The sequence below is a fragment of the Oncorhynchus mykiss genome, chromosome 19 (genome assembly GCF_013265735.2).
Source record: "Oncorhynchus mykiss isolate Arlee chromosome 19, USDA_OmykA_1.1, whole genome shotgun sequence".
In the NCBI taxonomy this organism is placed as follows: Eukaryota; Metazoa; Chordata; class Actinopteri; order Salmoniformes; family Salmonidae; genus Oncorhynchus; species Oncorhynchus mykiss.
In genome coordinates, this window is record NC_048583.1 from 45,663,096 (window position 1) to 45,690,432 (window position 27,337).

General features: G+C 42.2%; 3 protein-coding genes and 1 long non-coding RNA gene across 9 annotated transcripts in view; 2 read left to right on the top strand and 2 right to left on the bottom strand.

Moving 5' to 3' along the window:
• The first annotated feature begins 46 nt into the window (after positions 1-46).
• LOC110497986 (uncharacterized protein C14orf28 homolog) lies at positions 47-9,272 on the top strand. The gene is made up of 5 exons (XM_021574489.2): positions 47-368; positions 2,671-3,195; positions 5,500-5,589; positions 7,351-7,485; positions 7,722-9,272. Exons 1-5 carry the CDS (start codon positions 283-285, stop codon positions 7,903-7,905), a joined length of 1,020 nt encoding a protein of 339 aa, XP_021430164.1. The 5' UTR covers positions 47-282; the 3' UTR covers positions 7,906-9,272.
• Positions 3,959-5,585, bottom strand: LOC118941483. The gene is made up of 2 exons (XR_005037753.1): positions 5,478-5,585; positions 3,959-4,364 (listed from the first exon to the last, which is right to left on the bottom strand). It is a non-coding gene; the product is annotated as an uncharacterized LOC118941483 (long non-coding RNA).
• A 138-nt stretch (positions 9,273-9,410) lies between the features above and the next one.
• Positions 9,411-19,567, bottom strand: LOC110497987 (kelch-like protein 28). 3 transcript variants are annotated; one of them, XM_021574490.2, is made up of 6 exons: positions 19,446-19,567; positions 17,901-18,161; positions 15,041-15,678; positions 14,488-14,931; positions 13,488-13,696; positions 9,411-13,378 (listed from the first exon to the last, which is right to left on the bottom strand). In XM_021574490.2, exons 2-6 carry the CDS (start codon positions 18,159-18,161, stop codon positions 13,215-13,217), a joined length of 1,716 nt encoding a protein of 571 aa, XP_021430165.1. In that variant the 5' UTR covers positions 19,446-19,567; the 3' UTR covers positions 9,411-13,214. The 3 variants fall into 3 exon arrangements, with proteins under 3 accessions (XP_021430165.1, XP_021430166.1, XP_021430167.1); XM_021574491.2 differs by having other exon boundaries at positions 17,901-18,197; XM_021574492.2 differs by having other exon boundaries at positions 19,423-19,524.
• A 2,195-nt stretch (positions 19,568-21,762) lies between these two features.
• The window catches only part of LOC110497988 (TOG array regulator of axonemal microtubules protein 1), a 35,326-nt gene continuing 29,751 nt past the window's right edge, over positions 21,763-27,337 (top strand). Inside the window, exon 1 of one of the 4 annotated variants that reach the window (XM_021574493.2) lies at positions 21,763-23,851. In XM_021574493.2, coding sequence (XP_021430168.2) covers positions 22,817-23,851 — 1,035 coding nt within the window. In that variant the 5' untranslated portion in view covers positions 21,763-22,816. The remainder of the gene's footprint in view (positions 23,852-27,337) is intronic. The other 3 variants (XM_021574497.2, XM_036954925.1, XM_021574498.2) reach the window with 3 other exon arrangements.

Below are 27,337 nucleotides of genomic sequence, written 5' to 3' on the forward strand. Positions count from 1 at the left end.
GCGCGCCCCCTCAAGAGAAGGAGGCAGGAAGGAAAATGTTGGAAGGAAAATGTCATGAAAAGCAAAAATGTCTCAGACAGCAGGTGGCAGCATTGAATTGCTGAAAGAAAGAGATGAAGGGCGTAAACCAACCACTGTTTATAGGCGTGTTCACGCGAAGCAATGGGCGTAACTTTGCTCTGGATATTTTGAAGCTTGCTGAGTGCCAAGCTTTCTCGAGGGTTACATAGAAGGATTTCTGGCTGTTGGCCTGAATTAAGACATGAAGAAATACAGAGAACGATGGAGAGCAAATTCTGCATTTTGACCGAAACAGAAGACCTCAAAACCCTGATTTCGAGCACCGAAGAGAGTCTGCAAATTGAAAGGTAACGTTACTAACGTTTGGTAGCCAGCTGCTAAGCTAACTTGCATGTGATCTAGCTAGCTAGACTAACCAACCAACACATATATTTGAAAACATTGGTAGATAATCCGACATCAACATTTGGTAATATTGCATCCACACGTAAAGGCACTAAACGTGGGGGAGGGGAGTTAGCAAACTAGCTAGTAACGTTAGATGGTCTGCTAAGCTAACGTGTACTAGCAGCTGGTGTATACCAGGGGCGTATTCATTACGCTGGTTATGTGGTAATGGCTAGAAGGGATACTGCTTTTATCAAATTAACGTCAAAAGTTGATTGTTTTTTTGTATTTTAGCTAGCCCTAAACATTTTCCTAATCTTAAACATAATTCTCCTAACCTGATGCGTAAATGTCAAATCTGAAATAAAGCTGCAGGTCAGGAGAATTTATGCAGCAGGCTAGTCAAACCCTGATTCTGTTGCAAAACGTTACCTACACGGATGCGAACGAAACGGGAGGGACCTACCTGCATTTGTCCAATAGAAACTCTCGTTTTCGTTGGGTTTAACTGTTTGGACTGATTACACCCCAGTGTTTGTTGCAACTTGGATGTCAAAAGTATCGAAGTTACATGCAGGAGAGCATTAATTATATCTAGCTGCCATGTTAGTCTTCAATTCGATTTATTAAATAATGCTGACTAAACGTTTATCATATTTTGTTAAATATGCATTATGTAACTAGCTACCGGGGTTTGCATTGCAATTATGCATGTCATCCTCAGATCTGACAGTTGGCTTGCTACAAGATGGGATGACCCCTGGCATGAGGGATGTATTGCCATGCACACTCATATGTAGCTTAATTATTTAGTAAATTATGAATACCTTCCTTAACCAATCCCATGCAGGTAAACCCTTATTAATCATAAGGAAGATGAAGGTATGGATTTGAGATCATCGAACTGTGCTAAAAGGATAAGTGTTTTTTGGGAGTTTTTTTTAACCACATTTCATTATTTTTTTATGTAAATGGTATGTTATAGAAGGGCACAGACAGCTTTTTAGTGATTTGACATGTTTTAACTTACCCCAAACAGCAAATCACTTCCTCATCCTTGTGTAGTATGGGTGCCCTGAAAAGTATGAACGAAGGCTCCAAAAACACCCAAATACATCCTTTTAGAAACGGCAAAGCTGTTAGTGTAGTGATGCATTTCTTTAGCTATTGTACACGAAATTATGTAATTCCAAACTTTATCCGCAACATTATATTCCATTTTGTTGCGACTTGAGCGCTACCACTCGGTCCATTTTGCAGGTCACTCCTCAAAAAAAATAAACACTTGAGGGATACAAAGTACACTACATGGCCGAAAGTATGAGGACACCCCTTCAGATTTGTGGATTCGTCTATTTCAGCCACACCCGTTGCTGACTGGTGTATAAAACCGAGCATACAACCATGCAATCGCCATAAACAGACATTGGCAGGAGAATGGCCCATACTGAAGAGCTCAGTGACTTTCAACATGGCACTGTCATAGGATGCCAATAAGTCAGTTCATAAAATGTCTGCCCTGCTACAGCTGCCCCGGTCATCTGTAAGTGCTGTTATTGTGAAGTGGAGGAGGAATGATGGTCTGGGTCTGTTTTTCATGGTTCGGACTCGGCCCCTTACTTCCAGTGAAGTGAAATCTTAACACTACAGCATACAATGACATTCTGGTGGAAAACCTTTCCAGAAGAGTGGAGGCTGTTATAGCAGCAAAGGGGGGACCAACTCTATATTAATGCCCCAGATTTTGGAATGAGATGTTTGACGAGGAGGTGGCCAAAAGTAGGTGGACATGTAGTGTATATTGAAAGCATGGGGTGCTTCCACACAGGAAGTTCCAGACACTTGTAGAATCTCTGCCGAGGCACAGCAAAGCTGTTTTGGCAGCTTGTGGTGGCCCATCACCCTATTAATACACTATGTTGGTGTTTCCTTTATTTTGCTAGTTACCTGTCGCAGCAGGATACACGAAAAATGGAACGACATCTAAAGACATGCATCACAATACTGACAGCTTTGCCGTCTATAAAAGGACGTTTTGGGAGATTTTGTTAAAAAAAATTCAGGGCCCCCATACAACACAACAAGAATGAAGGAATGCTGTTAGGGGTAAGTTTCTGTAAAATGTGGGGAAAAAGTGTGTGGACCCTTCTATAACATTCCATTTACAATTTGTTTTATTTGGTTGTAAAGGATAAGTTATTTTTTAAGGGCAAAACTTCAACCCAGAGTGAATGATAACGTACCTTCATGTTGTTTCCCTAGGACCAAGACATTGTTTGAGGAGATCCGTGCATCCATCAACAACAATGATGAAGAGGACCGTTCCTTTTGGAGGCCTGTGCTCCCATGGGGGGGCGTTTACACCATCAGGGCAGGGAGGAAGGCCATCTCATGCACCCCTCTGTATGTTAAGATAAGCCTAAAGAACACCTGCACCATCGATGGGTTCCTCATGATTCTTTATGTAATTTTGAGAGACAACCAGAGCTTTCCCCGGGAGGTGGGCATATTCCTGGGCAGGCAGTTTGTGGAGCATTTCCTCTACCTGATGGACTCGTATGACTACACCACCGTTAAGATGCTGTGGATCTGGGACAGGATGTCCAAGAGGCAGTACCGCTCAGTGATCCACCATGCAGCGTTGGAGATCGACCTGTTTGGTAATGAACATGAGAACTTCACCAAGAACTTGGAGACAATGATGTCTACCATGCAGGAGAGTCTGTGCACCAACTGGAGCTGTCCTGCTCGTTTCCAGGAGTTCATACAGAAAACCATCAACATCAAGTAAGAGAGGCAAAAGCTGTAAGCCAAAATCTGTATTCTGGTCAGTGTGGGAGGATCCAGAGCTTGTTCAGCTTCTGATCAGAGACCAGTAATCCTTAATTTGTAAAAATGAATGAAAACCAATAGCGATTCACTATAAATAAGGTAGCCAAAAAGCTATGAGTTCAAATGGGAGGACCTTCCATGTCTCTATTGCTTGCAATGCTAATTCTTCTGGACAGCTGGTCTACACTTCTGTCTTCAAGAGGCTTTTATTTTGCCCCCTTGACACGCTGCTTGACTAAAATAGGGTTCAGCTTTCTAATGATCATAGTATGAAATGATGAAGTGTGGTTGGTTTCTTAACAGCTCTGGTCTAGTCTCTGCCAGAGCCTAATAAAGTAATGTTTACCCACGGTGGGTTGCATGTCGACAGTGGATTATACTGTGCCCATTATCAAATCCCAACCACTATTTTAAATGTTTATTGGTACTTTTCTTTCAGGTTGGAGATTACGTGGATTAGGTTAGTGTAAATACAGTACATGTATGCTGCCTGATACTGGTGGTGGATAGAGTTTCACTGGATTCATAAATCTGAAGCCTCTGGTTGGAATTTCCACTCCCCACCAAATATGGTGAGGATAGGAAGCCCAGTGTGGCCAGCAGTGGGAGAGTACAGACAGGTTGTTGTTGTTTTTTAGCAACAAAACCGCCACTTGAGCAACTATTTGGCAAAACAGACAGGATTGGCTTAGATTGTTGACATGATGTAAACAATATATTTTGTCTTCAATGTTTATTGAAAACAAAAACATTTGCACAATGAGCACTTGTCTCTCAAATACATCGTGTCAGTTGTTGGTTAGATAGCTAGCAATTTTTTTGCCGTATTAGCATTGTCATGAAATCGGTCAAATACCTTAAAACAAGACATGGTATCAAGAACATGATGAAACCAACAAACGAGCAATTTATTATTCCCCACGTGACAGCAACCATAACACGAAACTAACTATCAGGCCGTCCAGAATCACAACACATGGTCTTCTGCCCCATTTGTAGCGTGGGCTTCGTTCTGGTAACGTTATCAGCTAACCCATCTATGGAATTGGGCCGACATTCTGCCGATTTTTCTCATCGAAGAAACGCCCAAGCTCAGTCCAGTTTTCTGTTCCCAAAACTCCAATCTGTTAAGAACATAGGCACGTCTACATAACTTAGTACACTCTGCCAAAGTTAAAAACATTGCGTTGTTTATTTGAATTTTTTTCACCTTTTTATTTTATTTAACAAGGTAGGCAAGTTGAGAACAAGTTCTCATTTACAACTGCGACATGGCCAAGATAAAGCAAAGCAGTGCGCCAAAAACAACAACACAGAGTTACACATAAACAAACGTACAGTCAGTAACACAATGGAAAAATCTATGTGCAAATCTAGGGAGGTAGGCAATAAATGGGCCATAGAGGTGAAATAATTACGATTTAGCATTAATACTGGAGTGATAGATGTGCAGATGATGATGTGCAAGTAGAGATACTAGGGTGCAGAAGAGCAAGAGTGTAAGTAATATATGGGGATGAGGTAGATTTACAAGGAGTGCAAGGGCGAATTTAGTTATTGCAAACGCACTTCACAGAGAATACATTTTTCTAACAGAAATATTGAAATGCATGCTAGAACGCGACAATAGGAGCTCCTTGCGTGTGCTACCCACTATGCTTTATTTGCTCCCATTGAAAACAACACAGATGAACTATCTTGAGAGAGTTATAAATACGCAGTGTACAAAACATTAAGAACACCATCGTAATATTGAATTGCATGAACCTCCCCTGCCTTTGCCCTCAGAACAGCCTCAATTTGTTGAGGCATGGACTCTACAAGGTGTCAAAAGCATCCACAGAAATGCTGACCCATGTTGACTCCAATGCTTCCCACAGTTGTCAAATTGTCTGGATGTCCTTTGGGTGGTGGATTATTCTTGATACACATGGGAAACTGTTGAGCTTGAAAAACCCAGCAGCGTTGCAGTTCTTGACAAACTGGTGCTTACGCCTACTAGTTAAATATATATATATCCCGTTCAAAGGCACTTACATATTTTGTCTTGCCCATTCACTCTCTGAATGGCTCACAAACACAATCTGTCTCAATTGTCTTGCGGCTTAAAAATATTTATTTAACATGTCTCCTTCCCTTCATCTACACTGATTTGAAGTGGATTTAACAAGGGACATCAATAAAGGATCATAGCTTTTACCTGGTTTCACTACATGGTGTTCAGTTAGCCTTCTTACCCTTTTTTTTCTTCCATCCCAGTCCTCCTCACGAGCTGCCCCCTAGAGATCCCATTCAGTCAGCTGTGGATGAGTTCTTCTGTCCCAAGATCATTCTCTGCAAAGAACTGGGGTGAGAGACAATGTTTAAAAATATATATTTATATACTGTATCCACCACACCCCCTCTATGGAGAACAAAAGTAAATTCGTTTTACATTTGAGTTTTTTATCGCTATTATGTTACAGATACATTATTCATACATTTTTTTTTACATACATGGTACTTTTATACACAGTTTTACATGACAAAAATACAGTTTCATATACACATTAAAAGATACTCCGACATATATGGTATACATTAGTGCAGTGCATTCGTAAATATTCAGACCCCTTCACTTTTTCCACATTTTGTTACATAAACAGCCTTATTCAAATGTATTACATCTTTTTCCCCTCGTTTACACACAATACCCCATAATGACAAAGCAAAATCAGGTTTTTAGAAATGTTTCTTAATTTATACACATTTTAAACTGAAATATCACATTTACATAAGTATTCAGACACTTTACTCTGTACTTTGTTGAAGCACCTTTGGCAGCAATTACAGCCTTGTGTCTTCTTGGGTATAATGCTACAAGCTTGGCACATCTGTATTTGGGGAGTTTCTCCCATTCTTCTTTGTAGATTCTCTCAAGCTCTGTCAGGTTGGATGGGGAGTGTTTTTGCACAGCTATTTTCAGGTCTCTCCAGAGATGTTCGATCGGGTTCATGTCCAGGCTCTGGCTGGGCCAATCAAGGACATTCAGAGACTTGTCCTGAACTCACGCCTGCGTTGTGTGATTAGGGTCGTTGTCCTGTTAGAAGGTGAACCTTCACCCCAGTCTGAGGTCCTGAGCGCGCTAGAGCAGGTTTTCATTAAGGATCTCTGTACTTTGCTCTGTTCATCTTTCCCTCGATCCTGACTAGTCTCCCAGTCCCTACCGCTGAAAAACATCCTCACAGCATGATGCTACCACCACAATGCTTCACTGTAGGGATGGTGCCAGGTTTCCTCCAGACGTGACGCTTGGGATTCAGGCCAAAGAGTTCAATCTCGGTTTCGTCTGAGAGTCCTTTAGGTGCATTTTTGGCAAACTTCAAGTGGGCTGTCATGTGCCTTTTACTGAGGAGTGGCTTCCGTCTGACCACTCTACCATAAAGGCCTGATTGGTGGAGTGCTACAGAGATGGTTGTCCTTCTGGAAGGTTCTCCCATCACCACAGAGGAACCCTGGAGCTCTGTCAGAGTGACCATCGGTTCTTGGTTCTCTACGGACAGTTCCTTCGGCTTGGTTTTACTCTGACATGCAATGTCAGCTGTGTGGGACCTTATATAGATAGGTGTGTGCTTTTCCAAATCCTGTCCAATCAATTGAATTTACCACAGGTGGACTCCAATCAAGTTGTAGAAGCATCTCAAGGATGATCAATGGAAACAGGATGAAACCTGAGCTCAATTATGAGTCTCATAGCAAAGGGTCTGAATACTTGTGTAAATAAGGTATTTCTGTTGTTTTTTTTGCAAAAAATTCTAAAAACCTGTTTGCGCTTTGTCATTATGGGCTATTGTGTTTAGATTGAGGGGGGGATTTTAAAAAAAAAATCAATTTTAGAATAAGTCTGTAATGTAACAATGTGGAAAAAGGGAAGAGGTCTGAATACTTTCCGAATGCACTGTATATATGGTGTTTTTGTTCCTATTACAGATCTCTCACTTTTAATCCAATAGTATTATTATATTGTTGATTGTCTGTGGCTTTCCAAATCACCTGAGAGACATAATGTTGAATCACTATCTTTTTTTTATGTTCTTTCTGATTCTGACTGATTTGCTGTCTGTTCTTCAGGTGTAATGGGTTGAGGGAGTTCTCTCAGAGGGTCTTCTGCCATGGACCACCTCCTTTTGTCATTCTCAACATGCAGCTTTGGAAGTCTGAGGAGCTGTCCTATGTTCCCTACCATCTAGCCCTATCCCAACACAGGTAAAGAAATCTTGTAGAGCAGGACTCGTATCCCAGCCTCATTGTCTTAGGTGCTGTTTATTTTTCTCCCTGGATGTTAAATGTAATTGATTGGCTATCTGTTTTTATTTTGTTTAAACAGCACCCACTTGCATGTACTTTGCTATTTGCCCCGATTTCTTTAAGCTTTTTCTGGTAACCGAGAATGGTCTTCAACATGCAGAAAAATCCAATTGCAACTCTCTGCTTTTCCACAGGTACTCACTGGAGGGCGCCACACTCTTCAACAAGGAGGAGCATCACTACTCTGCAGCCTTCCAGATAGACGGCTACTGGATGCACTATGACGGGCTGAGGAGCGACAACCTGATTCTGTTAAACAAGCCCCCTGAACTCCTCCTTCTCTCTTCCCTTGTCTACATCCGCGCCTCAGACAAATGAGATGCACTAATGTAACCAAGCAGGGATGGGGTCGGTTCCATTTTTCATTCCATCATTTCAGGATGAAAATAAATTCTCCTGAATTTACTTGAATTGAAAAGGAATTGACCCCAATTGTGTCACCATGGTCCAGAAGGAAGGAGGTAGATACTAGACAACACTGATAGGGAAGCATCTTTTGAAAAATGCACACTAACATCTTCCTGTTTATTGCCCTTCGTTCACAGAAATAGTATCCAAGTTACTTTACATTTGGCTCATGATGGGTTTTGTCTTCCATTCCTCAGTGAGCTCTTACCAGATACTTTTATCACCTAATCATATTTATTGAAATTTTTATCTAGTTTGAAAAGGCTTATACCACATTTCCAAACTTTTTAGGAGATCATGTCAACAACTTCCTTGTTTTTATACTTTGAGATTACTTTTTGGAATTATGTGCTCCATTTTGCCTGACTGTTGCCTCAAACACTCACTGTGCAAAATGATAAGTTCATCTTCTCTTTGGGCATGCTTGGAATCCAAGAATATATGCATGGACTATAATAGTTCTGGGGAGGTATGCATATTAAAGAATCAACTCAACCTTAAATAGCTCCACTGCAACAAAAACAAAGGTTTGCAGCGTGTTTAGTTGTCTTGGGTGAAATGGTTGCACTTTCCGAGAAGCAAATTCAGCTAATCAAACTTTGATGTAGAATTGTCAACAGGGTGTGTGTGTGTATATATAGGCTAGACTAGTGAAGCATCTGAGATTGTACAGGACTCATCTACTACAATCCTTTTGTGCATACTAGCCCTGACCTCAGATCAAACTGGTGCTTTTTTTGTACTATTTCCCCTGTTTAAAAACATTTGAAACAGTATTTGCATTTTGTGGAAATTCAATCATTATCCTTAATTTACTTGCTTGTTTTAAGCTGTCCATTGGGCTTCAACTTGGAAGTGAGTCACACAGCGTTAACTTGTATTAAAATGAATACCTGCTCAAATATTTGTATATTGTGTGAATGTATCATTGGATAAAATTTCAGTTCTGTCTTAAATGTAAGTAATTACTTGTACTTACAAGTACCCCAGCATAGTGATGTTACATAAGTGCTTCTTGAGTGCTTACCTTTCACAGTAGCATATAATACCCTGAATTCAAATTATTCTGCACAATTCAATATGGTACATTGTTACATCCCAATCTAAACAAGATGTCAAAGCATTAGTAAATAAATGTGATTTTGTAATGCATTTGATCATTTGGAAATAACACTACTGCTCATCACAGGCTTCATATGCACATATGTACTGTTAAGCATTGACCTCTGCCAGTTTCATCTTTGTCAGAACTAAATAATGAAACTCTTTGAGCAACAATCCTTGTTTATGTATTGAATGGTGGGTTTTTTTTCTTTCTATGCAGTCATTGAAGTTTTAAGCAATACAAATATTTTTATATTCTAGCATTTGTATGTTGGTTTGTTGCACATAAAACTAGAGACAAGAACAAAGCGTACCTTTAAGGCAGGCATTTATTCATTTTAACAGGGTACAACTGCACCAAATAAATAAACTGGCTAAAATGGATGTTCAAAGCATGATAACATGTGGGGGAAATGCAGCTTCTACAGCAAGGTTCTTGTAGTTCCAGTAATAATCCACAGGATATACAATTCAAAAATATCCCCTTCAGACACACTCATGGGAAATGGAAATGAAGCAGTGTTCATTTGGCTAACATTGACATCGGTTTCAATTCTTTTATTTTTTTAGACAAGACAGCAGTGAGTCTTTTCCAGACTTGATATTAGTACTCCCTCTGCATTCTTTAAAACAAGCACTTTGGTGAGTTGTCAAAACAAGACATGGTTAGGCCATGATAAATAAGTAAATTAACTTCACACACATCTATACATCCCTTCATTTTGCAGTTTGATGTTTTCAGATTCCACGTATGACCAAGAGTTATGACCAAGAGCCAACGCAGTGAATAAGTCAGTATAAATACATCCCTAACATTGTGGTTTTCAATATCCCCACAAGGATAACCTACATGCTAGTGAAACAAATGCTTGACAATAGATGGTAGCTGCAGACAATCACGCCTGCATGATTTTCACTGTTCTGATGTTCAGGCTCATCCTACCAGCCTGTTGTGGATAGACAAATGCCTCATTTACCTAACATCAAGTGTTAAAAAGTACACACAATCTAAATGGAAGAAATATTCAATAAATGGCAAATGTTTAAAAGAAAGTATTAGATCCTTTTGAACTATATGAGATGGCCGTTTATTCACCCCCCAAAAATGCACTGTTTGTCTATCTTAGGATCTCCCAAGAATGTAAAGTTTCCCCAATTAGTTGTTTGCAATGTTAGATTTGCATTAACATTATTCCAAATGAGTAAAATCCAAAGAAATGACAGAATCATTTCATAGTTATGCAGATAAATAGTATGCATTTAGAAGAGGAGCTGTACAGTCATGCAGGTTAAAATGGCTCACCATTTACTTGCATCCCGTGACAACTTAACAATGGCGTCTTTAAAAAGAAAACATGAAGAAAATGACAGGATTGCTGGAGATGTTTAGTGTGAAATAATAAAGCCCACTATTCCAGGATGAGAAAAAAACACACAGCAGCAGCCATCTAACCCTGACACCTTGAAATCCAATTGAATTACCCCTAAGACTAAACCAAAAATAAATGAAGTATTTTGAAAGAGAGTCCTCATCAAGTGAAGAACTCACATACTTGTTTGGACAAGCTCGTACTCGGCCTCTTATTGCTAGAGCAAGACTAAATAGTCCAAGGTAAAGTTAGAGGGTAAGAGCTAAAGTGTACTGTCATTTGTAACCACAACTGACAAGTGTGTTAAATGGAAGAACACACAAAACTGCAGTACTGTAACTGCAAGGCTGCTCTCTGGTGAGACCGATAAGATGGCTTAGAGCAAGACCCATACACAGTCAAAGTCTTGTGCCAATCTTACATTACTTGTGAAAAATGCAAAACAATAACTGGTATTTTTACTGGAGTACACAATGCATCTGTCTGCAAACTTTTCCTAGTACATGTGAACTGACAGGCACAACATTGGAAATGTTCCCAAAGACAAGAGCATGCAATGCAGTGGGATGAGGAAAACAGAGGTTTGAATAACAGTGGTCTTTCATCAGACAATATAAACATGTGAACAGACAGACATGCCACGTGTGATAACATCACAGCAATATGAGACACCCTGACTTTGAGGAAGTCAAATTCAAAGCAAAAATTGTATCCACTGAAAACAATATTGCATTGTTTAAATGCCATAAACCTAAATCGAGACCTATGTACAAATTGAAATAACACTTCATATCAAATAGTTTGGTAAGTGCAATGCAGAGCTCCATTTAAGTTTTCCACATGTGCAAACATCTATAATGTACAATACAAGGAAAAAAACTATTTCATTCTGGACCAACAACAGGGACTCTTGAGGTTTACACATCACATTAGTTCTCTCTATTGCCTCATGTTACCTGTCCTTTAGAGTGACCCAAAGCTACAACACCCAGACTCAGCCTGCAGCCTTCTGGGGGGGGGGGGGGGGGGGGGGTGTACTTTGAGCTCTGTCCCCATGCCCTTGTCGGTCTGTCAAAGACTTTGTGACAGTGACAATTTCCCTTGACAGAGACACCACATCCACCCCTGACAGCAGGGCAGTATGTCACACGTACCATACATTAGCAGTGAAAATTACCCTTTGATTCTGGCACACAGAGGAAAGCTATTTGTAGCTCTGTCTGTAGGTGGGAAAGTTACACCAGACTTGTGAACGCATATTTTGGCATGTCTCATGAGGCTTTGTATATGCACTCTTCCCTGAGCTCGTCAGGAAGCCCTTGGCCACATGCAGCTCCTCACACATGCTTCAGCAGAGAGGTGGCAAGCAAGCAGAAGGGTGTAGGGATCATTCACATGCTAAACAAGAGGCTCGTTCCTAACCCATTAGAGCACAATCTCAGACTTTCTTTGTAAGGAAACTGGCAGTGATAGTGGGCAACCAGATGCACTACTATTTAATTGCAGGGACAATGTTTCAGGCAAACCATAGCTTAACAGATGGCATCCCTGGGGCTAAAGAATGAAATCATCAGATTAGTAATGTATTGATAAACTGCCTCAAGAGTTTAATTTAACATGGGGCTCAAAGCAAAGACACTGCTTTATTGCATGGGAGCTTGTCAAGTTGGGGCATATACATCTACAACAGTAACAGAGGAACAAATAAAATAATAAAAATAAGAGAATCCTGAATATAGCACCAGTTAGCAGCATACAAACCCAACAGTGAAGAGGGACAGGGTCACTTTTGAATGCTTATGAAGAGGGATGAAGTGTGACCCTACCACAGGATGATGTAATAGAAGCAGTAACATGGGGGGGGGGGGGGGGGGGGGGGAATCTCAGAATTTCTCCAAGGAGGAAACAGACAGGTGGCAAGTACTCTCAGGAGAATTCATTGGGGTTTGCTTATCCTTCCTAACCTCTCCTTTAACCCTTGATTCAAATACACACTAGTAACCAGTGCAAAAAACATTTACAGGCAATGCACTAGAGGATATATTCATATATATATTTCTTTTCATTTACAGAGAAAAAAGGCAGCCCTTGTAAGTGAATATATAAAGATTCCAATTTCTCTTTGTGAAGCACTGATTTAGATGCAGACATTTCAAACTCAGTGTGTGAGCCAATCACCTTGCCTGAGCTTTAGTCCAGCACACAGAAACAAAATAATCATTTAATCTGACATGCATCTACTCACAAGCATACAGACATTCTGCGCCACACGCACACACAAACTTTAAGGATCCAGAAAATTGGAACACATGTTCTGCTCATAGCAGGAAGAAGAAAAAAAAGTCTGGAGTGTTTAACAGAAATAATGGCATAAACGTAAGTCTACACTTTTTATTTTCTCTTTTTTTTTCTCCCCCCTCCACTTAGTTTTCTCCCACAGTCCTCTGTAAAATGGCAGAGTCCTCGTTGTGGTCCAGCAGCAGTAGTGGTCATCTCTGTGACAAGATCCATGGTGATCTGCCCCGCGCCTTCCTCCACCCAAACCAGACCCTTCTCACTCTGGCCATCTCGGTGGTCCCCTGTCGCCAGCTGGGCACATTCATCCAGCAGCAAGCTTGCTCGCCGGGATTCACGGCAGTGTGGCACCGCCCTCAGCCTGCTGGTGATGAACGGGGGGAAAAAAAGAAAAGAAAAGCCTTTCGTCCAACTCTTCTCTTAAGGAGTCCTACCCAGGGGTATCATGGGTCAAAGAGCAGTCAGCCCAAAGTTACAGCGGCAGTACATCATGCCACTAGAGTCCAGCCAGCTGTCTGTGATGGGGTTGTACCGCTGGACAGTGTTCAGGTAGGATGACCCCGAGTGACCCCCCACCACATAGAGGTAGTTGTCCACGATCGCTGAGCCAACCCCTGGGAAAATATGGATATCATAAAATGGTTATTTCTGGCCATGCAATCTGAATGGTCAACTTCTCTGCATCAAAATAACAAACATTGTTTGAGTCATTTCCCAACTCACCTGTACGTGGCTCATTCATGGGCCGACAGGCTGTCCACTGGTTCTGGTGTGGGTCATACCTCTCAATGCTGGACAGGTGTGATACCCCGTTGTGTCCCCCAACCACAAATATAAACCCTAGCATGACCCCAACACCAAAGTTGATCCGTTTGTCTGCCATGGGGGCTACCATTTCCCAGGCATCCTTGCTGGGGTCATACCGCTCCACACTGCACAGTAAAAAAAAAAGATTACAAAAATATATATATATTTTTTGAAGAGTTCAAGAAATAATACTCAGTCAATAAAAGGGTACAGTTACACTGTGCATTTTGACAGTCACTGCAGATGTTAGTTTTTTTAACAGGTTAGTACAGTAGCAAGACTAATACTAATAGTCCATCATATAAAAGAAAATGACTGACTAACGTTTTCTGAATCTAAGCCAATACAATTCACCATTGGTCCTTTTTGCTTGTAGATACTATATAGCTGTACCATTGTCACAGCTCAATTTAATGAGGCCATCTATTCCAGGTCTATATTTTGCTGGAAATATCAAGTACTGAAACCCTCAACAGCTTCCCTGTCCAAACACATTCTCCTGAGGGGTTTGGGGAGTCAAGGAGACTGGTAACTACAACATCTCTCTATCTAGTGAGCAAAGACAGCAACAGGGGTCTAACCAGCAAGAGAGCTCGTTCTACAAAAGCAACTATGTCTGTCTGAATACAAGACGAATTTTGATCCTACAGAATATGGGTTGCATTGCAGGCTAGTAACAGAGCATGATTGAAAGGGTGGCTGAAACCCTTTCCATGGATCAAAGACCTCAAAAGGTCTTATGGGGTCTACCATAAATAACCTTCCTGATGTAAGCATTACCATGTGTAGGAACAAATGGAGGTTGACGGCAGGTTGAAGTAGACATAGTATTTCAAAAACCTACTAGAACCACATGAGCAAAACTACCTGTTAAATTAAATTAATTCCACCGCAGATTGACTATATTAAAACGTACCTGTTCATGTGGGCTGGGCCATAGCCTCCGATGGCATAGACCATGCCATCCAGCACAGCGGTGGCAAAACAGCTGCGTGACTTGGTCATGGGTGCCACAGGCTGCCACTCCTTCACCTTGGGGACATATTTTTCCACAGACTGTAGATAGTACTGGCCGTCGTAGCCCCCCAGGGCATAGAGCTCCCCAGCCAAGACCACTACCCCCAGGGTGCTGCGACACTCTGCCATGCGCTCCACTGTGGACCAGGTGTTGCTGTCAGGGTCCCATCTCTCCACTGTACTCTCATGTCTCCGGTAGCTAATGCCCTGTCGCATGTGTGTGGCAATGCCACCCACCACATACACCTTCTGGTCCAACAATGCCACTCCAAACTCATAGCGGGGCACACTGAGAGGGGCAAGCCCAATCCATGAGTCCGTCTGAGGGAAATACATCTCCATGCTACAAGAGAAAGAAATGAAAACATTAGTTACATTTGTTAAATGCATTTCCAATTCATACGAAACTGCTAAAAAACAATTTTGAACTACTGTTTGGGGTTCAGCATTACCTCTCGAGGGTGGCGAAGAGTCCAGCCTTGCCTCCAACAGCAAGGAGCACCTTGGGAGCACAGCGTGGCCGTGTAGACAACACCGTCTGGTAGGAGAGCCGGTGCTCAGGCATGAAATGGTATTTGAGAGCTTCGTTGAGCAGGTGCTTGCAGGCGTGGTCATCCCGGATAAGGTGGTTTGCCTCGTAGAGGCGGGTAAGGAACTTAACACTGAGGAGAGGCAGGCGGATGCAGTGCAGTAGCTGAGCCAGGTGCTGCTGCCGCTCAGTGACATCATATTTGATCCACGACTCCAGGGCATAGAACACAGTCTCTTCTGTTACCACCTTCAGACAATCATTTGACACTATTTCATCCAGCTCTGCCCGTGTCAGCTCAAAAAACTCCTCTGTCTGGCACACCTCTTCAAAATTCTGGCAGATGAATTTAGTGGCAGCCAGGCAGAGATCATGGCATCCATAGGTCTCAGCGAAGCGAGAGATGCCTATACAATTTCCAGCATCTAGCTGGCTCTCTAGGAAAGAGCAACACTCCTTCAGCACCAGCTTGACCTGGAGTAGGTTAGCAGCTGGCAGTAGGGACTCCACCGTTTCCTGTGAGATGAATACTGTGCCAGTGTAGGCATACTCAACGATGGCCTACAGGAGGGAAAATAAAACAATCATGATGCGAAAAAGCCAGAAAAGGCTTGTTTTAGTAAACAGTGAAATCTTCAAAATACTAATGCAGGTAGTACCAGTGACTCGCTCAATACGGAAGTGGTCAGATGACACGGATTCTACGCTACATGACTTCTGCTAGCACAGACTGGAATATGTTCCAGGATGCATCCAATGACATTGAGGAGTATACCACCTCAGTCACCAGCTTCATCAATAAGTGCATCAACAACGTCGTCCCCACAGTGACCGTAACCAGAAGCCATGGATTACAGACAGCATCCGCACCAAGCGAAAGGCTAGAGCTGCTGCTTTCAAGGAAAGGGACACTAAGAAATCCCGCTATGCCCTCAGACGAACCATCAAACAGGCAAAGCGTCAAAACAGAGTAAGATAGAATCCTACTACACCGGCTCTGGTGCTGGTCAGATGTGGCAGGGCTTGCAATCTATTACAGACTACAAAGGGAAACCCAGTCGTGAGCTGCCCAGTGACATGAGCCTACCAGACAAGCTAAAATGCCTTTTATGCACGCTTCAAGGCGAGCAACACTGACGCATGCATGAGAGCACCAGCTGTTCCGGACGACTGTGTGATCACGCTCTCCGTAGCCGATGTGAGCAAGCCCTTTAAACAGGGCAACATTCACAAAGCCGCAGGGCCAGACGGATTACCAGGATGTGTACTCAAACCATGCGCAATCCAACTGGCAAGTGTCTTCACTGACATTTCAACCTCTCCCTGACCAAGTCTGAAATACCTGCATGTTCCAAGCAGACCACCATAGTCCCTGTACCCAAGAAAGCGAAGGTAACCTGCCTAAATGATTACTGCCCCGTAGCACTCACGTTGGTAGCCATGAAGTGCCTTGAAAGGCTAGTCATGGCTCACAGCAACACCATCAGACCGGAAACCCTAGACCCACTCCAATTCGCATATCGCCCCAACCGATACACAGATGACAATCTCAATCGCACTCCACACTGCCCTTTCCCACATGGACAAAAGGAACACCCATGTGAGAATGCTGTTCATGGGCTACAGCTCAGTATTCAACAACCATAGTGGCCACAAAGCTCATCACCAAGCTAAGGACCCTGGGACTATAAAAGCCTTCCTCTGCAACTGGATCCTGGACTTCCTGACAGGCCGCTCCCAGGTGGTAAGGGTAGACAACAACACATCTGCCACGCTGATCCTCAACACTGGGGCCCTTCAGGGGTGCGTGCTTAGTCCCCCCCAATACTCCTTGTTCACCCACAACTGCGTGGCCAAGCATGACTCCAACACCATTATTAAGTTTGCAGACAACACAACAGTGGTAAGCCTGATCACCTACAACAATGAGACAGCCTACAGGGAGGTCAGAGACCTGGCCGTGTGGTGCCAGGACAACAACCTCTCCCCCAATATGAGCAAGAAAAAGGAGCCAATTGTAGACTTCGACGGGTCAGAAGTGACACGGGGCGAGAGTTTCAAGTTCCTTGGTGTCCACAACAAACTCATGGTCCAAGCACACCAAGACAATTGTGAAGAGACCACAACACCTTTTCCACCTCAGGAGACTGAAAAGATTTGGCATGGGTCCCTAGACCCTCAAAAATAATTATACAGCTGCACCACCTAGCGCATCCTGACCGGTTGCATCACCGCCTGGTATGGCAACTGCATCTGACCGAAAGGCACTACAGAGGGTAGTGCGTACGGCCCAGTACATCAAAGGGGCCAGGCTTCCTGCCATCCAGGACCTATAAACTAGGCTGTGTCAAAGGAAGGCCCAATTTTTTTTCAAAGCCTCCAATCACCCAAGTCATTGACTTCTCTGCTACCGGAGTGCCAAGTCTAGGACAAAAAGGCTCCTTAACAGCTTCTACCCCCAAGCTAGAAGACTGCTTAACAATTAATCAAATGGCGACCCGGACTATTTACACTGCTGCTTGCTGTTTATTATTTATGCATAGTCACTTCACCCCTACCCACATGTACAAATTACTTCTAACCTGTACCCCCGCACATTGATTCTGTACGGGTACTCGCTGTATATAACCTAGTTATTGTTAATAGTTTAGTTTATTTAGTAAATATTTTCTTGAACTGCATTGTTGGTTAAGGGCTTATAAGTAAGAATTTCAGAAAGGTCTACACCCGTTGTATTCTGTGCTTATGACAAATAACATTTGATTTGTTTAATTGAGCCTTACTTGTAGCGCAGCCTCATCAACACACTGGAACTCCACCTCAGAGGTCTCCTTCTCTGACAGATTTCCCGTGAACATGGCCTTGAAGTAAGGGCTGATGCTCGCCAGCACCACTTTGTGAGCATGGATCTTAGCATCCCCAACTCGCAGCACAATGTCGCACAGTTCATGGTCCTGCCGCAACAGCTGTAGGCCTTGCAGCAGCTGCTCAGAGTGGGGCCGCGTCAGACTGGCAAGCATGTAGGACTGGGCCTGCTGGTCCATCTTATGGGGGGGGGGGAAATGCACATCATTAGCATCCTGTCAAAGACACAGGAGAAAAAAAACACAGAACTATGGACAAGTTGAAGAAGACACTCAAGACCACATTTTCCTCTCCAGGTGAAATCTAAGGGAATGACAGAAGCAATTTGTAAGGAAATTCTGGCAATGTGAGCCATCACTTACACAATCTGAAGTGACTATGCATCATGCCAATAAGTTAACTGAATCAAGTACAACATACTATACGCAGTGGCAGTGCACTGCATACCAGATATTATCAGAATGTGTGATGACATGTGTAACCCTGAACATGGCCAAGTTAACAGACAGGCTAATTATATAGATCTGATTAATAGCGAATGGCATTGCAAAACTGTCCTGACGAAAGATGGAAAAACCTGTTTTTTTTGTTTTTTTCACGGTGAAAATTTTATAAGAAATCAGTTTACATTTATAATAATCCTCACGATAAAAATACTTATTTCACTCTACAGTTTGGCTCATCTAGTGAGCTAATAACCCCGGTTACTAAATAATAGTAACTAGCTATGCCATTAGTATTTAGCATATTCGCAGCAATGGACAAAGCTTGAGTGACGCCTCAAAATCGCTCAAATCAACTAGCTGTCAAATGTTGTTAGCAAGCTAGTCTACATTTGCTTAGCTAGATACCGTAGCTATAGCTCAGCTGAGCGAGCAAACACGCTAACCTTGCTAGTAGCCAGCTAGCGCAACAATCTATTTGCCAAATTTCGGTGATCAAATTCTTTCAAAACCCCTCAACGGCTTGTAGAATAGAAACGTAAAAAATAAACATGACATTTCTCAAGCTAAGGGTAACATCCGTTTACTAGTTTAGCCAGCTATCTTGACATATAATCTGTCCAATAACGTTCGTTAGCGAGCTAACGTTCGCTGCCTTCGAGTCGTCGGTCCACTTTTTTTAGCATCAGCCTTGCAAGCCACAAGTACTGTTCAGATGTTTCAGATCCGCTGATGAATATTATATTTTACAACATTGTAATATTGGCGTAGGCTGGAATAGCCAGGCTATCGGATGTACGAAGGTTCTGCGGCCTCTTGTGAGAAATTACAATAACAAGGGCATGCTATGTCCAATGCATTGGCACTGCAGAGCACGCCAGTGCAAATTTGATGCTAAAAATAAACAGTACTAAGCAAGCTATACATTGTTCTCCATCTAGTTGAGCGGTAATCAGTTATGTAGTAGCTATCAAACTTCACTTGTCCAAACATTTACAGGAATATGCAACGGAGAGAAACCTGTGTTGAGCGTCAGATGTCCCGACAATAGCTGTTTTTATCGCAATAGCGGCAGGAACCCCAGCGTCTGTCAGGAAACAAACGCCAAACACTTTATGCGGCGTAACTTCCGGGAGCGCGCGGGCGACTTCAGAGGAATGGTAATTTTGTAGCTATTTCGCACACATTTTAAATGTATCGTCTTTTTTTGTGCACAACCATAATACAAAATACAAGTTAGGGGAGAGCTTAAAGTGAAAGAAGGCAATACCCAATGAAAATAAAATGGTCAGCATAAAAAAAATCCTATCATTGATATTACGTGTTTGATGTATATAATTGACATGCATTTGCAGATACAGGTAGGCGACATCGTCATCAGCTTCTCAAGAAGTTGCACTCGTCCTCTGGTGCCATGGAGAGGTGCCCACCATATCAATCTATGAATCTGTTTTTACTGGTATACCGTGTACGGATATGCAATAGAGCACCAGTCAAAAGTTAGGACACACCTACTCATTCCAGGGTGTTTCTTTATTTGTACTATTTTCTACATCGTAGAATAATAGTGAATACATGAAATAACACATATTAAATCATGTAGTAACCAAAAAAGTGTTAAACAAATCAAAATATATTTTATACTTGAGATTTTTCAAAGTAGCCACCCTTTGCCTTGATGACATATTTGCACACTCTCAACCAGCTTCATAAGGTAGTCACCTGGAATTAATTTCAATTAACAGGTGTGCCTTCTTAAAAGTTAATTTATGGAATTTCTTTCCTTCTTAATGCGTTTGAGCCAATCAGTGTTGTGACGAGGTAGGGGTGGTATATTTTTATTTAATTTTTATTTAACCTTTATTTAACTAGGCAAGTCATTTAAGAACAAATTCTTATTTACAATGACGTTCTACAATGATGGTATACAGAAGATAGCCCTATTTGGTAAAATACCAAGTCCATATTATGGCAAGAACAGCTCAAATATGCAAAGAGAAATGACAATCCATCATTACTTTAAGACATGAAGGTCAGTCAATGCGGAACATTTCAAGAACTTTGAAAGTATCTTCAAGTGCAGTCGCAAAAACCATCAAGCACTACGATGAAACTGGCTCTCGTGAGGAGAGCCACAGGAAAAGAAGACCCAGAGTTATCTCTGCTACAGAGAATAAGTTCATTAGAGTTACCAGCCTCAGAAATTGCAGCCCAAATAAATGCTTCACAGAGTTCAGGTAACAGACACAACTCAACATCAACTGTTCAGAGGAGACTGCGTGAATCAGGCTGTCATGGTCGAATTGCTGCAAATAAACCACTACTAAAGTACACCAATAAGAAGAAGATACTTGCTTGGGCCAAGAAACAAGAGCAATTGACATTTGACCAGTGGAAATCTGTCCTTTGGTCTGATGAGTCCAAATGTAAGATTTTTTTGTTCCAACCGCCGTGCCTTTGTGAGACGCAGAGTAGGTGAATGGATGATCTCTGCATGCGCGGTTCCCACCATGAAGCTTGGAGGAGGAGGTGTGATGTGCTCTGTTGGTGACACTGTCAGTGATTTATTAGAATTCAATAAATCAGGTAGGATAGGATGACCCCAGCGGTACCACCCCATTCAAGGCATACATAACCAGCATGGCTACCACAGCATTCTGCAGCGATACACCATCCCATCTGGTTTGCACTTATTTGGACTATAATTTGTTTTTCAACAGGACAATGACCCAGCACACCTCCAGGCTGTGTAAGGGCTATTTGACCAAGAATGATAGTGATGGAGTGCTGCATCAGATGACCTAGCCTCCACAATCACCCAACCTCAACCCAATTGAGATGGTTTCGGATGAGTTGGACCGCAGAGTGAAGGAAAAGCAGCCAACAAGTGCTCAGCATATGTGGGAACTCCTTCAAGACTGTTGGAAAAGCATTCCAGGTGAAGCTGGTTGAGAGAATGCCAAGAGTGTACAAAGCTGTCATCAAGGCAGGGCGACTACTTGGAAGGATCTCAAATATAAAATATATGATTTAACACTTTTTTTTGGTTATTACATAATTCCATGTGTTATTTCATAGTTTTGATGTCTTCACTATTATTCTACAATGTAGAAAATAGTACAAATAAAGAAAAAACATTGAATGAGTAGGTGTCCAAACTTTTGACTGGTACTGTATATCGTGATTCGCCCATAAGCAAAACATTTGAATTGAGATTATTTTTACGTTATATCGCCTAGCTCTAGTATACCAGAAGGTACTAAAAGTAGTGGAGGTACTAGTTTCGATGTCTTCACTATTATTCTACAATGTAGAAAATAGTAAAAAATAAAGAAACCTTGGAATGGTATACATCAAATTCCATCCGATACTCAACCTACCGCTCGCGTCACCATGGAAGCGGTCCGTTTGTGTCATGTTGAATTCGCCATTTTGATGCTTCTTGGCGTGGGCTACGGCGACGAACGTCTCTACTTCAGCGCAGCTAGCTAGATTAGCTACAAACATTCAACATAGAATCTCATACAGTTACAAGGGGATTTTAATTCGTATTATTAGTCGGACATTTAACCGAGGAGGTCATGAAGATTTGGAAAACGTTTTCGTACCCCGGACGTCAAATTTGAACGACTAATCGGAATGCGAAGTCCGAATTTGTCTGTTTTCTAACTTTGCCAGTTAACGTTAAGTAGTTAGCCAAGATAGCCACCACCAGGTTGCTACTCAGCCGCAAGCCTTGAAGACGTAGCTAAAAGCTATCTATGATATTGAATTATATGGAAAACATCAATCAGAAGAGGTACTGGCAGCGACGTCGCCCTGACACTCCATTTCTGAACAATGAATGATGTTAGAAGCAATGGAAACATTTTGTGGGCTACCTAGTTACCAATACAGTTAGCTGAAATACAACAGGGGCTTTCAAATATAACATTCCACTCTGCTTTTTCCCCCCGTCGTGGCTATGTAGGGAAAGCACAGCAACCTTACAAGTGGTTTTATTTTTCACTCAACGTTGCTTTCACTGTTCACGTTCCAGTTGTCTCGTAGAACAAAACAAATAACATTTATTCATAAGAAGCTGCAAATATGAAGTATTTTAATGTCATGCATTGATTATGCTTGGACATGTTCAAATGTCTTTCCCAATACCAGCTGCCTACAGGTCTAAAACTTATTGTTGAACTGACTATTACCATATAAAGACATATCTGAGTGCAATTGTACTGGACGGCAACCACAGTATTGCCACTGTGAAATACAGCACCGAAGAGGCTAAATCTACCCACCAAGATGACGATTCAAAGTAAAGGACAATATTGCTGTCCTCACAGAAATGTGAATGCTTCATTAGATTTCCCCATTTGACCACATCCAAAGGACCATCCATTATGATTTTTGGATTGATATCCCAAGAGTTACACGAAAAGCTCCTAGACCTCAAAAACTACCAAAATCGAACAAATGGTGTGGAACAGCTGAAAAATATCCTCTTTGGATTGGACTTGAAGCCAGTCCCCTCAGACAGTATTGTGGAGTTTATCAATTTTCTCCGCAGACTTCTAGATGACAGCAACTTCAAAGTTTTGTACGGCACTTTACAGGTGATAAACCTACTCATTCAGAAATTGGATTACAATGTAGACACATATTTCAAACAGTTAGCGTGTGTGGCTCTGAAAACCCTTGGGGACACCCGCGCTGTCACCAGGAATGAGTATATGAATGTGTTCAGGCAGTTGACTAGAATTGTAGGGCCACAGAAAGTGTTGGACCTTGTTATTGGACACCTGAGACACAAGAACTCCCGGGTCAGAGAGGATGTCATCAACATCATCACAGCAGCTATGCTCACCCACCCCAGGAAGGACTTCAACATCCCCAGCCTCTGCTTTGAAGTTGCACCATACCTGGCAGACAGCAAGAAGAAGGTCCGCCATGCAGCCCTAGAACTATTTGCCGTTTTTGACCATTGCCTTGACACAGGGAAAAAACAGCCCCTAATGAAGGCTGTAAACAGAGTTGAGCTCAATGGGGATGTGGAGGGTCTTATGGCAGCTGTGCAAGCAAGAAGAGCCAGGCACATACTTCCCAGACTGTCCTCGGATGGAATGGTGGAGTATGCCCTTGTAATCCCTAAACCAGGACAACGATGCTCACCTCAGTTTGGGTCGGGAGCTGACCTGGAGTGGGTGCTCAATGGTGGGCGGATCAGCAGCGCCAGGAGCATCAGGACAGAACCAGACTCTGACAGGCTGTATCATGGTTATGGAAGCTTGGGCTCCCTTGTTGATGACCTTCCACTGCAGAGGAGAATTGTCAGTGCAGGCAAAGGGAAGAACAAGCTGCCCTGGGAGAGGTCAAGCCTCCCTTCCACAGTGAACACCCAGCCATGCAGTGCCCCTAAGGGGAAATCCTCTGATCAGGTTGGTCATCGATGACCGCAAGGTTACATCAAGCAAAAGTCTGAAGACGACACTGGTCTATCTAGCTGTTTTGATTTAGCAAAGTCTCATTAGAGAAAGAAATATCAAGACATCCTCTCTAGGCTATATAGGTATAATAATCTTATTTCCATAGAGGCACCATAATTCCATTGAATAAGGTGCAAATAGAATGAGGTTTGCAACCACCCAAAGTACAAATCTATCAAATATTAGTTTGCAGGAACCTGATGAAAACGACCCCAAACATGTCTACACTGAATCAATAACACGCTGTATACTACATCAGTATACAACACGCAGTATACTAGATACTGACGAATACTTGTGTTAGGACTATATGGAGTTGTACGTGCAAAAATCCAGGACACAATTTATATTAATTGGCTCACTGCATACTGTGAAAATGGTAGGCCTAATATACTGAACAAAAATATAAACGCAACATGCAATAATTTAAAAGATTTTACTCAGTTACAATTAATTTGAGAATCAGTCAATTGAAATGAATTCATTAGGCCCTAACCTATGCATTTCACATGATTGGAAATACAGACATGCATCTGTTAGTCACAGATACCTTTTTAAAAAAAAAATAGGCATCACAAAGGGTCTCAGGATCTCATCACGGTAGTTCTGTGCATTCAAATAGCCATTGAAAATGTAATTGTTTTCATTGTCTGTTTTACGCCCATTTCCATAACTGCACCGCCACCATGGGGCACTCTGTTCAAAATGTTGACATCAGCAAACCGCTCACCCACATGATGCCATTACACGTGGTCTGCAGTTGTGAGGCATACTGCCAAATTCTCTAAAATGACATTGGAGGCGGCTTATGGTAGAGCAATGAATGTTCAATTCTCTGGCAACAGCTCTGGTGGACATTCCTGCAGTCAGCATTTCAATTGCACGCTCCCTCAAAACATGAGACATCTGTAGCATTGTGTTGTGTGACAACTGCACATTTTAGTGGCCTTTAATTGTCCCCAGCACAAGGTTTACCTGTGTAATGATCATGCTATTTAAACAGCTTCTTGATATGCCACCCCTGTCAGGTGGATGGATTATCTTGACAAAGGATACAATTCTCACGAACAGGGATATAAACAAATTTGTGCCCAAAATTTGAGAGAAATAATATTTGTGTGTTTAAGAACATTTCTGGGATCTTTTATTTCAGCTCATGAAACATGGGACCAGCACTTAACATGTTGTGTTTATGTTTTTGTTCAGTGTAGTTATGTATGTAGTGATGATGCAAATGTTTCCCTTTAGTTGACATTATTGACTCAGCAATCAAAGTTCACATGTTTAATGGTGTAAAGGGCTTCTAAAAAATATTAATGCAGATCCAATGGAATAAGTTGCCTTTCAATCAGTCACTGATTTACTGTGCTCTTGGAGTAGCATCTTTCCTATTGACTTCACCATCCACCTCAGGGGCTGTGGTTTAGTTGATTTGTTTGTCTCCACAATCAAAGCCCTAGTGCACTGATTGCAAAGGGCCTGAAAAGGACTGTCACCTGTCTGCAAGGGCTGGTAGTTTATTTTGTTTTGTGGCCATGACAACCATTTGGTGAGCAGTCAGTTGCCTTGTGGCCAATTAGGAGGAGAGAGATGACAGCTACCATGTGAGTGTTTATCAATCACCTTAGTCTAAATTTGAGATAAGAAAAGGGGGGGGGCTCTACCATATTCTGAAGGCAAGCAAACTATTTGTTTGATGCCTGATGTGACATTGAACATTCATTTGTTTGTCATTTCCGAGATGCATTCTCAGGCATTTCAAGTTGTGGTCAGTCAGGGAAAATCAAATAATATTATTGATCGCATACACATACAGTGGGGAGAACAAGTATTTGATGCACTGACGATTTAGCAGATTTTCCTACTTACAAAGCATGTTTTTATCATAGGTACACTTCAACTGTGAGAGATGGAATCTAAAACAAAAATCCAGAAAAATCACATTGTATGACTTTTAAGTAATTCATTTGCATTTCATTGCATGACAAGTATTTGATACATCAGAAAAGCAGAACTTAATATTTGGTACAGAAACCTTTGTTTGCAATTACAGAGATCATATGTTTCCTGTAGTTCTTGACCAGGTTTGCACACACTGCAGCAGGGATTTTGGCCCACTCCTCCATACAGACCTTCTCCAGATCCTTCAGGTTTCGGGGCTGTCGCTGGGCAATACGGACTTTCAGCTCCCTCCAAAGGTTTTCTATTGGGTTCAGGTCTGGAGACTGGCTAGGCCACTCCAGGACCTTGAGATGCTTCTTACGGAGCCACTCCTTAGTTGCCCTGGCTGTGTGTTTCGGGTCGTTGTCATGCTGGAAGACCCAGCCACGACCCATCTTCAATGCTTTTACTGAGGGAAGGAGGTTGTTGGCCAAGATCTCATGATACATGGCCCCATCCATCCTCCCCTCAATATGGTGCAGTCGTCCTGTCCCCTTTGCAGAAAAGCATCCCCAAAGAATGATGTTTCCACCTCCATGCTTCACAGTTGGGATGGTGTTATTGGGGTTGTATTCATCCTTCTTCTTCCTCCAAACACGGCGAGTGGAGTTTTGACCAAAAAGCTCTATTTTTGTCTCATCAGACCACATGACCTTCTCCCATTCCTCCTCTGGATCATCCAGATGGTCATTGGCAAACTTCAGACGGGCCTGGACATGCGCTGGCTTAAGCAGGGGGACCTTGCGTGCGCTGCAGGATTTTAATCCATGACGGCGTAGTGTGTTACTAATGGTTTTCTTTGAGACTGTGGTCCCAGCTCTCTTCAGGTCATTGACCAGGTCCTGCCGTGTAGTTCTGGGCTGATCCCTCACCTTCCTCATGATCATTGATGCCGCATGAGGTGAGATCTTGCATGGAGCCCCAGACTGAGGGTGATTGACCGTCATCTTGAACTTCTTCCATTTTCTAATAATTGCACCAACAGTTGTTGCCTTCTCACCAAGCTGCTTGCCTATTGTCCTGTAGCCCATCCCAGCCTTGTGCAGGTCTACGATTTTAACCCTGATGTCCTTACACAGCTCTCTGGTCTTGGCCATTGTGGAGAGGTTGGAGTCTGTTTGTTTGAGTGTGATTGACAGGTGTCTTTTATACAGGTAACAAGTTCAAACAGGTGCAGTTAATACAGGTAATGAGTGGAGAACAGGAGGGCTCCTTAAAGAAAAACTAACAGGTCTGTGAGAGCCGGAATTCCTACTGGTTGGTAGGTGATCAAATACTTATATCATGCAATAAAATGCTAATTAATTACTTAAAAATCATACAATGTGATTGTCTGGTATTTTGTTTTAGATTCCGTCTCTCACAGTTGAAGTGTACCTATGATACAAATTACAGACCTCTACATGCTTTGTAAGTAGGAAAACCTGCAAAATCGGCAGTGTATCAAATGCTTGTTCTCCCCACTGTATTTAGTAGATGTTATTGCGAGCAATGTTT

Excerpts from the sequence above, each read along its gene's own strand:
- LOC110497987 (XM_021574490.2), bottom strand. The coding sequence starts at position 18,161 with ATGGACCAGCAGGCCCAGTCCTACATGCTTGCCAGTCTGACGCGGCCC. Across the intron at positions 15,679-17,900 it reads TTGATGAGGCTGCGCTACAA|GCCATCGTTGAGTATGCCTA; the intron begins GTAAGGCTCAAT and ends TCCCTCCTGTAG. Across the intron at positions 14,932-15,040 it reads CTCTTCGCCACCCTCGAGAG|CATGGAGATGTATTTCCCTC; the intron begins GTAATGCTGAAC and ends TTTCTCTTGTAG.
- LOC110497986 (XM_021574489.2), top strand. The coding sequence starts at position 283 with ATGGAGAGCAAATTCTGCATTTTGACCGAAACAGAAGACCTCAAAACC. Across the intron at positions 369-2,670 it reads GAGAGTCTGCAAATTGAAAG|GACCAAGACATTGTTTGAGG; the intron begins GTAACGTTACTA and ends TTGTTTCCCTAG. Across the intron at positions 5,590-7,350 it reads ATTCTCTGCAAAGAACTGGG|GTGTAATGGGTTGAGGGAGT; the intron begins GTGAGAGACAAT and ends TCTGTTCTTCAG.